Below are 13,277 nucleotides of genomic sequence, written 5' to 3'. Positions count from 1 at the left end.
TTTATTCTTAATCTTCCAGCATTCCAGCTCGGTTAAGTTCCAGCAATGCAGATCTGCCCTTATTTCCCAGAATGTGCCATGTATTTTATGCCTTCGTGCCATTGTACATTCCAACCCTTCCCCTTCTGCCTGGAATTCCTTTTGTCTCCTTGTCCACTTGTTACACTCTTATTTTGCTTTTCAGAATCTGACTCAGGTGTTAATTTTTTCTCAGGACATTTCTCTGGCTTCTCCTGATAGCATTAGTCTTTCCTTCCAGTACTTCTATCTCTGTACTTTGTTCGGTACTAGTACCTTTGCACTACCACCTGGTGCCCATAATAGTACATGGCACATCATGGGTACTTAGTAAATAAATCTGTATTAAATAAATGAATTTCCTAGAAAGCCTGAAATACTCTCTTGAGTAGCCCAAATACTCATCATCTCCATTTTGGCTTAATACTTTGGTTTATTAGAAGATACTTTATAATAATAGAAAGAACATAGTCTTTGGAATTGGACATACATAGTTTCTGATCCTGGCTCTTCCAAAACAAATTATTCTTTTGAACTCAATTTCCTTTTCTGTACAGTATAAGTAATATTTCCTTATTACACACTATATTGAGTCTTAATTTTTTTTCCACTGCCTCAAGTTCCTTTGTCTTTATTATTTTTTTTTACATCTTTTTTGGAATATAATTGCTTTACAATGGTGTGCTAGTTTCTGCTTTATAACAAAGTGAATCAGTTATACATATACATATGTTCCCATATCTCTTCCCTCTTGCGTCTCCCTCCCTCCCACGCTCTCTGTCCCACCCCTCTAGGTGGTCACAAAGCACTGAGCTGATCTCCCTGTGCTATGCGGCTGATTCCCACTAGCTATCTGTTTTATGTTTGGTAGTGTATATATGTCCATGCCACTCTCTCGCTTTGTCACAGCTTACCCTTCCTCCTCCCCATATCCTCAAGTCCATTCTCTGGTAGGTCTGTGTCTTTATTCCTGTCTTACCCCTAGGTTCTTCATGACATTTTTTTTTTCTTAAATTCCATATATATGTGTCAGCATATGGTATTTGTCTTTCTCTTTCTGACTTACTTCACTCTGTATGACAGACTCTAGGTCCATCCACCTCATTACAAATAGCTCAATTTCGTTTCTTTTTATGGCTGAGTAATATTGCATTGTATATATGTGCCACATCTTCTTTATCCATTCATCCGATGATGGACACTTAGGTTGTTTCCATCTCCTGGCTATTGTAAATAGAGCTGCAATGAACATTTTGGTACATGACTCTTTTTGAATTATGGTTTTCTCAGGGTATATGCCCAGTAGTGGGATTGCTGGGTCATATGGTAGTTCTAATTTTAGTTTTTTAAGGAACCTCCATACTGTTCTCCATAGTGGCTGTACCAATTCACATTCCCACCAGCAGTGCAAGAGTGTTCCCTTTTCTCCACACCCTCTCCAGCATTTATTGTTTCTAGATTTTTTGATGATGGCCATTCTGACTGGTGTGAGATGATATCTCATTGTAGTTTTGATTTGCATTTCTCTAATGATTAGTGATGTTGAGCATTCTTTCATGTGTTTGTTGGCAGTCTGTATATCTTCTTTGGAGAAATGTCTCTTTAGGTCTTCTGCCCATTTTTGGATTGGGTTGTTTGTTTTTTTTTTTTTTTTTTTTTAACATCTTTATTGGGGTATAATTGCTTTACAATGGTGTGTTAGTTTCTGCTTTATAACAAAGTGAATCAGTCATACATAAACATATGTTCCCATATGTCTTCCCTGTTGCGTCTCCCTCCCTCCCACCCTCCCCATCCCACCCCTCCAGGCTGTCACAAAGCACCGAGCCAATATCCCTGTGCCATGCGGCTGCTTCCCACTAGCTATCTACCTTACTGCGTTTGTTAGTGTGTATATGCCCATGACTCTCTCTCGCCCTGTCACAGCTCACCCTTCCCCCTCCCCATAACCTCAAGTCCGTTCTCTAAGAGGTCTGCATCTTTATTCCTGCTTTACCCCTAGGTTCTTCATGACATTTTTTTTCTCAAATTCCATATATATGTGTTAGCATACGGTATTTGTCTTTTTCTTTCTGACTTACTTCACTCTGTATGACAGACTCTAGGTCTATCCACCTCATTACAAATAGCTCAATTTCGTTTCTTTTTAAGGCTGAGTAATATTCCATTGTATATATGTGCCACATCTTCTTTATCCATTCATCCGATGACGGGCACTTAGGTTGTTTCCATCTCCGGGCTATTGTAAATAGAGCTGCAATGAACATTTTGGTACATGACTCTTTTTGAATTTTGGTTTTCTCAGGGTATATGCCCAGTAGTGGGATTGCTGGGTCATATGGTAGTTCTATTTGTAGTTTTTTAAGGAACCTCCATACTGTTCTCCATAGTGGCTGAACCAATTCACATTCCCACCAGCAGTGCAAGAGTGTTCCCTTTTCTCCACACCCTCTCCAGCATTTATTGTTTCTAGATTTTTTGATGATGGCCATTCTGACTGGTGTGAGATGATATCTCATTGTAGTTTTGATTTGCATTTCTCTAATGATTAGTGATGTTGAGCATTCTTTCATGTGTTTGTTGGCAGTCTGTATATCTTCTTTGGAGAAATGTCTATTTAGGTCTTCTGCCCATTTTTGGATTGGGTTGTTTGTTTTTTTGATATTGAGCTGCATGAGCTGCTTGTAAATTTTGGAGATTAATCCTTTGTCAGTTGCTTCATTTGCAAATATTTTCTCCCATTCTGAGGTTTGTCTTTTGGTTTTGTTTATGGTTTCCTTTGCTGTGCAAAAGCTTTGAAGTTTCATTAGGTCCCATTTGTTTATTTTTGTTTTTATTTCCATTTCTCTGGGAGGTGGGTCAGAAAGGATCTTGCTGTGATTTATGTCATAGAGTGTTCTGCCTATGTTTTCCTCTAAGAGTTTGATAGTTTCTGCCCTCGCATTTAGGTCTTTAATCCATTTAGAGCTTATTTTTGTATATGGTGTTAGGGAGTGATCTAATCTCATACTTTTACATGTATCTGTCCAGTTTTCCCAGCACCACTTATTGAAGAGGCTGGCCTTTCTCCACTGTACATTCCTGCCTCCTTTATCAAAGATAAGGTGACCATATGTGCGTGGGTTTATCTCTGGACTTTCTATCCTGTTCCATTGATCTATCTTTCTGTTTTTGTGCCAGAACCATACTGTCTTGATTACTGTAGCTTTGTAGTATAGTCTGAAGTCAGGGAGCCTGATTCCTCCAGCTCCGTTTTTAGTTCTCAAGATTGCTTTGGCTATTCGGGGTCTTTTGTGTTTCCATACAAATTGTGAAATTTTTTGTTCTAGTTCTGTGAAAAATGCCATTGGTAGTTTGATAGGGATTTCATTGAATCTGTAGATTGCTTTGGGTAGTAGAGTCATTTTCACAATGTTGATTCTTCCAATCCAAGAACATGGTATATCTCTCCATCTATTTGTATCATCTTTAATTTCTTTCATCAGTGTCTTATAATTTTCTGCATACAGGTCTTTTGTCTCCTTAGGTAGGTTTATTCCTAGATATTTCATTATTTTTGTTGCAGTGGTAAATGGGAGTGTTTTCTTGATTTCACTTTCAGATTTTTCATTGAGTCTTAATTAATTTGAGGATTATTGTGAGGCTTAACTAATATGTAAAACCCCCCAAAGAGGGTTTTATACATAAAGCACTAAGTGGGTGCTCAGTAAGTAGCTGTAATTATTATTGCTTCAATTATATGAGAAGTAATGTATAATCTCTGAAAAGCAAACAGATTTTGCTTTTTACTCTGCATTTTGCTTTCCTGCGCCAGCACATACCTTGATCCGTTAAAGAGAAGTGCTCGGCCCTTACATTATTTATTTATTCAGTAAATACTGACTGCCTGCTATGTGTCAGGCACTATTCTTGGTGCAGAGGATACAGTAGTAAATACAAAAGAGAAAAATTCCTATCCTCATCAAGTTTATATTCTAATAAGGGGAGCAGACAAATTTGAATAGCATGATCTGGTACCATGAAATTCTGTGTGATTCTTGTCACTTCATTATATTGTTCAATAAATGTATTCTCACGTTCATTTGTTTTTAGTATCCCACACTAAGTAGTTCCTCACAGTGCTTCCACTGATCTCTGTGACTTTCTTTCTTGGCTGTTACATCAGTTTTCCACTGTGTTAAGGAGGTAGGCTACCGACAGTGGGGAGGTAATAGAACAGCAAGTTTATCACCAAAACCCAGAACTAAGGATGATTGGGAATACTAATTCTCAGAAGTTAGGCTAAGGAGCAAGGGGATAATGTCTGAGCCCTTATTCTTGCCTTTACAGGGCAGACTGTAGAAATTTAAGAACTGAAAGGGACTCTAATCTCCATGTTTACAAACCCAGAAATTGAGGCCCATGGAAAGGAAGTGACTTGCTCAAGGTCACAGAGCAGCTCCAGGAGATACTGGTCTCTTAAATGCCAATTTGATGCTCTGTTTACTTGTTCTACATATCTGAAAGTTTTCTTTGGAAAACTGTTCACTCTTCTTTAATTTGGTTCTATGAGAACTCCTTCAGTTAGGGGCAAGGAGATAAGAAAGGAGACAAGAAAGTCTGAGAAGAGCAAAAGGCTCTAGAACAGAGAGCATACCTGTGACTCTGCTAAGCACTATTGACTTGGGTTGTCAGCAAGAGCTGCATGGAGTAGAACTAACCTTTCATCTTTGGAATGGAGTTGTATTGCTGATTATCCGCTTTGGTTCATTGGCTCATTATCCATTTGATATGGGCTGTTCTGTGGCGGGGGGATTTTCAGTATCTAACGTGATGTGGTTGAATGTATTTTTACTCAAGTAGACCTACGAGAAGTCCAAGAACCCATAAGATTTTTTTAAACCATTAATAAATCTGTCAATCTGAGCCATTTGGAAAGAGGAACGTTCTAGCTTAATATATTGCCTTGACAAGTGATGTACTCTTTCACATCGTGTTGGTCTCTCTTCCAAGTAAGAAGCATGCTAAACTTAGTTTCTCAGCTGAATGTTGGGTCATCTTTTTAACTGTACATGTGCAGATGACTCATATTTGTATTCCTTTACTTCCCAGTTAGAATTGTTTTATGTAATTTAGGTCCTTTTATTTATTGCATAGTTGTAAAGCATTTTTATAAACTGTTTAAATAATTGGTTTTCTTGATGAAAATATTTGATTTTCCTTTACGTCTCCTGCTCATTTGTCACATTTTTCTTTTCCCACCCATAGTCCTACTTTTTTCCAGGCAGAGCTGTGGATCAAAGAATTGTAAGTTATTATTTTTGGTATCATTTTTCCCTCTCTGTCACTTTCTTTTCAGTTAGAAGAAATCAATTAGCCAATCACCCTACCTATTTTTAGTCAGTAAAAATTTCCTGTATTTGTCTATATAGAAAATAACTTTTAAATTATTGGGTTTTAAAGGTTCTGTTGGAGTTGGGACATATCTATGCTCAGGTTTATTAAATCTGTAACAATTGTTGAAGCTCAACTGAATTGGAAAAATATTTCAAAGTTAGCTATTATATAGAAAGGAAAGCAAGTGCCTTTATTTTCACATTGATAAAATTAATTTATTGAATAATCTTTAGTTCTGGAGCTTGCGAAATCACTGAAAGTTTAGTCTCTAGTTTCAAGGACTCACTTTGAGTTATCCAAACCCCCGGTCTAGCTGATTTTTTTTTTAAGAAAAAAAGAAACCCATATTTCTTCTTCTGGATCATAAATACAATATTTGAACTAAAACCTCGATGATATCTTGTATTATTCTCTTCTTTGGGATTCAGTTTCATTTTTGGATTTCTAGAATGAAGCTTCACTTTTTCCATAATCTTAGAAGCATGTTTTTAAAAAAGGACTCCACATTTACGAACACAACAGTCACTTGTTCATGTTTAGCAACAAACTAGTAATTTTCATTATTTCAACAAAAAATAATAGGATAATTTCAGTAACACCACGTGGTTTCACTTTGTCTTAAAGTAAATGTAGTGATAAGTTAGTATAAGGATTTTAAACTTTCTCTCTGAGGGTTTTATATTTAATGCTCATTGTGCGTCAGCAATGTTCTTGATGCTGAGAGAGTGGTCTGCATTTGTGTCACATTCCTTTTCATTTCCAAGGACTAGTGTTTATGATTCTCGAGCACGGGAAAGATTGCGCCAGATTGAAGAGCAGAAAGCACTGGCATTACAGCTTCAAAACCAGGTAAAACAATATTTTTGAGATAATAAATGAATAGCACATCCAGGTTGAAACTAATTTTAGAAGGTTACCTGGATTTGGGATCAAAGTTGTAACTGCAAGATAGTGTGGTAGCATAGCATTGTATGATAAGTGGTCTATGTTCTTGGTCTCTTCAGCTAGTACTACTTAGTGTACATAGACAAATAGTAGATTTCTTTATTCCACTTATTTTGAAGCTCTGTTTTTCAGAGACTGCAGGAACAAGAACATTCAGTACATGATTCAGTAGAATTGCATCTTCGTGTGCCTCTTGAAAAGGAGATTCCTGTCACGATCGCCCAAGAAACAGGAAAAAAAGGTCATAAATTAACGGAGAGCGAAGATGAATTTCCTGAAATCACAGAGGTAAACTATATACTCTAAATTCCTACACTAGCAAGTGTTGTGTTTAGAGAGAATTCTTTGGACAACTTTCAAACATAAAAGTAATCTGGTATTTAAATTGTATTGCATACTCCTGCTTTCATTTGTATTGCATACCAATCTTGGCTTTATTTTTAAAGGATTATTGAAAATTCAGGAAAGAATTATGGGTGACTTATAGTGACTTCAGTAAAAAAGCATTTAATAAATTTGTGTTTCATTTCATGTGCACTTTTACTTAATGCATGTGTCTGGTACTTTGATATCAAATAGTAAGTTGAGCCTTACCTTTTTTTTTAAGCAATAAAACACAGACTAAAAATTTGGAAAATACATAAAAGTCTGCATACATTTAAAAATCTGTTTCTTAATTCATTCTTCTGTTTGAAAAACTATCATATAGCTGGTGAATGTAACACATTTATTATAGTTGTGCTGAATTCCACAGTTTTACATTAAAAAAGTAAAACAAATTTTTCTAGGAAAATGTTTCTAAAAGACTTCACTACCTTTATTTCCTTATTGCCTTTAAGAAAGATTCTATTTCTCAGGAAATTGTTTGGACCAAAGGTATAAAATATAATTAGGTCTTCTCATGAACTTAGGAAATTTGACAGCAAAAGGTTATTTCAGACTTCAGGAATAATATGAAACAAGGGTCTGAAATGTACTGAAACAGAGAAGGGAGGACAAGCTAGGATGGAAGGAAGTAATCAGGGACATTACTGGAAGGAATAGAAACCAAAATGTTAGAAGTAAATAGTTGATTTAAGTCTAGGGATTTCATGGAGCTTGGTGAGAGATTGCTATGTCTAAGGCCATGTATGCTTGATCTCTGACACTTCTTGGTTCCCTAGGAAATGGAGAAAGAAATAAAGAATGTATTTCGTAATGGGAACCAGGATGAAGTTCTGAGTGAAGCATTCCGCTTGACCATTACACGCAAAGATATTCAAACTCTAAACCATCTGAACTGGCTCAATGATGAGGTAATCTCACACTCGTTTTTATATTCAAAGAGTAAGTGAACATCAAGTGGAAACGAAAGGTATTATTTCACTGTTTCTCAAAGTGTGGTCCTTGGATGACCTGCTTCAGAATCAGCTCTCACAGGCCTCTCCATTCTCCTGAATAAGTTTGAGGCAGTGTGGTAGAGTGATGTATTTTAAACAAACATCTCAGGTGTTTTTTTAATATACCTTAATGTCTGAGAACTGCTGATTTATCTCTTTTTTTTTGACATCTTTATTGGGGTATAATTGCTTTACAATGGTGTGCTAGTTTCTGCTTTATAACAAAGTGAATCAGTTATACATATACATATGTTCCCATATCTCTTCCCTCTTGCGTCTCCCTCCCTCCCACCCTCCCCATCCCGCCCCTCCAGGCCGTCACAAAGCACCGAGCTGATATCCCTGTTCTATGCGGCTGCTTCCCACTAGCTATCTACCTTACGTTTGTTAGTGTATATATGTCCATGCCTCTCTCTCGCTTTGTCACAGCTCACCCTTCGCCCTCCCCATATCCTCAAGTCCGTTCTCCAGTAGGTCTGTGTCTTTTTATGTGTTGAAGATTTGGATGCTGAGGGAGAGGACATTCGCTTATTGGTATTCTCGCTCTGTTTAAGGCACCACCTGCCCTGCAGTTCACATCTTTTGAGCAAATATTTAATAGCTGACCATGTTGCAGCATGAAGGAATACTTTGGGATTTCCATATAGGAATCCATTTCTACTACCCTTTCTGTCTCTACTTAGGTCATTTACGTTATGAGTGGGAAGCTTTCTAAAATAGTCTACATTTACACGTGTTATTTTTTAAACTGAATAGAAGTTACATTATTAAAGATTTGATGTATTGAGTTAAAAAAGAAAAAAGGGTATGGCTCTCAGCTCCTGAGAGTTCTAATTATTTTATGTAGGTTAGTAACATTAGAATCTTTAAACTGATCTGTCCTATTCCTAAACCTGTAGGAGCCTACAGGCTTAGGAAGGATACTTTCACAGCAAAAGAGAGCTGGGTTGGGATTTTTTCCCTAAGTACCTGCCTCCTTTCTTAGGCCCACTAGGAGCATTCCTGCCTGATATCTTGGGTGTACTCAAGCTTCATAGATATGGATACGTTTTAGATGCTCAATATAGTAAGCACTAGATATTCTAGGTACCTGTATCCTGGCCTTGTATGTTTAAAACCTTCCAAATACTAATATTGGCCAACGTCTGCTGGGCATTTACCTCATGTTATGCAGTATTTTTTTTGAACTCAAATACCTTTTTTTTTTTTTTTTCCTGGTACATGGGCCTCTCACTGTTGTAGCCCCCCCTGTTGCGGAGCACAGGCTCCGGACGCACAGGCTCAGTGGCCGTGGCTTACGGGCCCAGCCGCTCCGCGGCATGTGGGATCTTCCCGGACCCGGGCATGAACCTGTGTCCCCTGCATCGGCAGGCGGACTCTCAACCACTGCGCCACCAGGGAAGCCCCCAAATACCTTTTTTTTAAAAAACATCTTTATTGGAATATAATTGCTTTACAGTGTTGTGTTAGTTTCTGCTGTATAACAAAGTGAATCAGCTATATGTAAACATATATCCCCATATCCCCTCCGTCTTGCGTCTCCCTCCCACCCTCCCTATCCCACCCCTCTAGGTGGTCACAAAGCATCGAGCTGATCTCCCTGTGCTATGCGGCTACTTCCCACTAGCTATCTGTTTTGCATTTGGTAGTGTGTATATGTCAGTGCTACTTTCTCACTTTGTTCCAGCTTACCCTTCCCCCTCCCCGTGTCCTCAAGTTCATTCTCTACGTCTGCATCTTTATTCCTGTCCTGTCCCTAGGTTCATCAGAACCATTTTTTTAGATTCCATGTATATATGTTAGCATACGGGATTTGTTTTTCTCTTTCTGACTTACTTCACTCTGTATGACAGACTCTAGGTCCACCCATATCACTACAAATAACTCAATTTTGTTTCTTTTTATGGCTGAGTAATATTCCATTGTGTATATGTGCCACATCTTCTCTATGCATTGGACACTTAGGTTGCTTCTATGTCCTGGCTATTGTAAATAGTGCTGCAGTGAACGTTGTGGTACGTCTCTTTTTGAATTATGGTTTTCTCAGGGCATATGCCCAGTAGTGGGATTGCTGGGTCATATGGTAGTTCTATTTTTAGTTTTTTAAGAAACCTCCATACTGTTCTCCATAGTGACTGTATCATTTTACATTCCCATCAACAGTGCAAGAGGGTTCCCTTTTTTCTACACTCTCTCCAGCATGTATTGTTTGTAGATTTTTTTGACGATGGCCATTCTGACCGGTGTGAGGTGATAACCTCATTATGCTTTTGATTTGCATTTCTCTAATGATTAATGATGTTGAGCATCCTTTCATGTGTTTGTTGGCAATCTGTATATCTTCTTTGGAGAAATGTCTATTTAGTTCTTCTGCCCATTTTTGAATTGGGTTGTTTGTTTTTTTGATATTGAGCTGCATGAGCTGCTTGTATATTTTGGAGATTAATCTTTTGTCAGTTGTTTCATTTGCAAATATTTTCTCCCATTCTGAGGGTTGTCTTTCGTCTTGTTTATGGTTTATTCTAAGTGTTTTATGTGTTCTACTCATGTCATAGTCACCACAACCCTTGAAGGTAGATACTGTAATTTTATCATCTCCATTTAATAAAGAAACAAGGCATAGAAAGATTAAGAAACTTGCAAAGTTACATGACTAGTAAGTAGCAGAGCCAGGATTCAGACTTAAGCATTGGGTCTTATCTATTATGTCATACTGCCTCAGAATCTTAAATTGGATCCCGTTTTAGGATTAGATGTATAGGATTTGAGAACCATGTCTTGTCCAGTAGGTTGATTTTCTATGGGGCCAGCTGAACTAACCCTACTGTCTTTGCCATTGGTGAGTTTATAAGATATAAATTTCAGAAGTTCATCACTCCCTGAATAATATCTTTGACAAAGAATAGTAAAGAAATTATGGTTTGATGTCTTGCTTTAGGGGAAACATCCCTTGCTTCTTGTGGCTCAGAATAGTGATATTAGAACATTGGGTCAAATAACAGGGGAAAAAAAGAGCTCACGAAATCAAAGGGCAAAATGAAAATCAAGAACAGTCATAAGTATCCACCAATTAAGTGTTTTCGATTTGGAGATACTAATCTGTGGTCTTTTACCATTTCTTGACTGCCACTGCTAAATGGGAAAGAGTCAGTTATTCTATAGGGATTGTAGCTCGTGTTTGTTGTAAATTATACAGAACCTTCTAGGGGGCAGCAATGAGTAGGATATGAGCTGAGTTCTTGCTATATATTCTGGTATTACCTCAGTGAGCTCCCTTACAGAGGCAGCATTCATCAGGACATATTTTCCATTCCCTGGGCCCACCAGAGGCTGGATTTTTACCAAACAAAGTTCATGGAAATTACATTACTTAGAAGAGACAAGGGAAAGGAAAGATTCCTTGCCTACTTTATCTCTACCACACCTACCCATAACTTTTGTAAGGAGTACTTGTCTTCTGAGTTCAGAATAATGTTAACCTTGAAAGCAGGTGCAAATTCACATGTCCATGATGATGATGAGAACTGTTATAATAAGTACTTTAATAACTATTTTAACTATTTTAAAAAGCACCATTTTCAAAGTACCACATTTCTCAGGCTTTTAGAATTACTGCCCTTGAGAAGCTAATACCATTCTGAAGGGGAATTAGTAGATATCCTTAATTATTCATAATCATTTTAAAATACTTAATTCCATTTCTCAATTGTGAACTCTCAATCTTTTGCAAGTAATTTGCTCTCTCTTCAATGCTATTCTCCTTCCCGCAAACAGATATTTTCATTAATAACCATTTCTTTTCTTTTCATTTCTCATGTCAGTTTTATAGGCTGCATTAAAATTTTCTCCAAAAGAAGGTGGTTGACACGTTATTTCTACTGTTTTATAGACAAGGAGTATAAGGTCCTAGAAATGAAAGGGATCAGGTTTAGTTTATAAGGAAAGTAAAATCCAGAAGTCCTGTCTTTGGGATATGTACAGAAAGCCATTAGGCTACCCTTTCTCTGCTCTCTTTCCTAAAACAAGAGTAGGCCACAGTGCCTGTTCATACAATAGGCTTTCTAACATGTTTTTTTTTTTTCTTAACATCTTTATTGGAGTATAATTGCTTTACAGTGTTGTGTTAGTTTCTGCTGTATAACAAAGTGAATGTCCTCCAGTCCATTCTCTACGTCTGTGTCTTTATTCCTGTCCTGCCCCTAGGTTCATCACAACCATTGTTATTTAGATTCCATGTGTCTGTGTTAGCATACGGTATTTGTTTTTCCCTTTCTGACTTACTTCACTCTGTATGACAGACTCTCAGTCCATCCACCTCACTACAAATAACTCAATTTCGTTTCTTTTTATGGCTGAGTAATATTCCATTGTATACATGCACCACTTCTTCTTTATCCATTCATCTGTCCCTGGACACTTAGGTTGCTTCCATGTCCTGGCTATTGTAGATAGAGCTGCAATGAACATTGTGGTACATGACTCTGTTTTTTATTTTTTACTTTAAAATATTTTTATTTATTTGTTTTTATTTTTGGCTGTATTGGGTCTTTGTTGCTGTGCTCGGGCTTTCTCTAGTTGTGGTGAGTGCAGGCTACTGTTTGTTGCGGTGCGCAGGCTTCTCATTGTCGTGGCTTCTCTTGTTGCAGAGCATGGGCTCTAGGCACAAGAGCTTCAGTAGTTGTGGCTCGCGGTCTCTAGAGCGCAGGCTCAGTAGTTGTGGCGCATGGGCTTAGTTGCTCCGTGGCATGTGGGATCTTCCCACCCAGGGCTCGAACCCATGTCCCCTGCATTGGCAGGCGGATTCTTAACCACTGCACCACTAGGGAAGCCCCCATGACTCTTTTTGAATTATGCTTTTCTCAGGGTATATGCACAGTAGTGGGATTGCTGGGTCATATGGTAATTCTATTTTTAGTTTTTTAGGGAACCTCCATACTGTTCTCCATAGTGGCTGTATCAATTTACATTCCCACCAACAGGGCAAGAGGGTTCCCTTTTCTCCACACCCTCTCCAACATTTATTGTTTGTAGGGTTTTTGATGATGGCCATTCTGACCAGTGTGAGGTGATACCTCATTGTAGTTTTGATTTGCATTTCTCTAATGATTAGTGATGTTGAGCATCCTTTCATGTGTTTGTTGGCAATCTGTATATCTTCTTTGGAGAAATGTCTGTTTAGTTCTTCTGCCCATTTTTGGGTTGGGTTGTTTGTTTTTTTGATATTGAGCTGCATGAGCTGCTTGTATATTTTGGAGATTAATTCTTTGTCAGTTGCTTCGTTTGCAAATATTTTCTCCCATTCTGAGGGTTATCTTTTCGTCTTGTTTATGGTTTCCTTTGCTGTGCAAAAGCTTTTAAGTTTCATTAGGTTCCATTTGTTTGTTTTTGTTTCTATTTCTCTAGGAGGTGGGTCAAAAAGGATCTTGCTGTGATTTATGTCATAGAGTGTTCTGCCTATGTTTTCCTCTAAGAGTTTTATAGTGTCTGGCCTTACATTTAGGTCTTTAATTCATTTTGAGTTTATTTTTGTGTATGGTGTTAGGAAGTGTTCTAATTTCA

The 13,277-nt window shown here is 37.7% G+C and overlaps 1 protein-coding gene across 3 annotated transcripts in view; it reads left to right on the top strand.

Annotated features, from left to right (window-relative positions):
• The window catches only part of SENP1 (SUMO specific peptidase 1), a 60,172-nt gene that overhangs the window by 28,062 nt on the left and 18,833 nt on the right, over window positions 1–13,277 (top strand). For all 3 annotated transcript variants that reach the window (XM_060024663.1, XM_060024665.1, XM_060024662.1), the window contains exons 10-13: window positions 5,266–5,304; window positions 6,159–6,243; window positions 6,472–6,627; window positions 7,503–7,634. In XM_060024663.1, the coding sequence (XP_059880646.1) occupies window positions 5,266–5,304; window positions 6,159–6,243; window positions 6,472–6,627; window positions 7,503–7,634 (412 nt within the window). The remainder of the gene's footprint in view (window positions 1–5,265; window positions 5,305–6,158; window positions 6,244–6,471; window positions 6,628–7,502; window positions 7,635–13,277) is intronic.

Source organism: Delphinus delphis, chromosome 11 (genome assembly GCF_949987515.2).
Source record: "Delphinus delphis chromosome 11, mDelDel1.2, whole genome shotgun sequence".
In the NCBI taxonomy this organism is placed as follows: Eukaryota; Metazoa; Chordata; class Mammalia; order Artiodactyla; family Delphinidae; genus Delphinus; species Delphinus delphis.
Note: the sequence above shows the minus strand (reverse complement) of the source record. Positions and strands in the feature narration are given on the sequence as shown.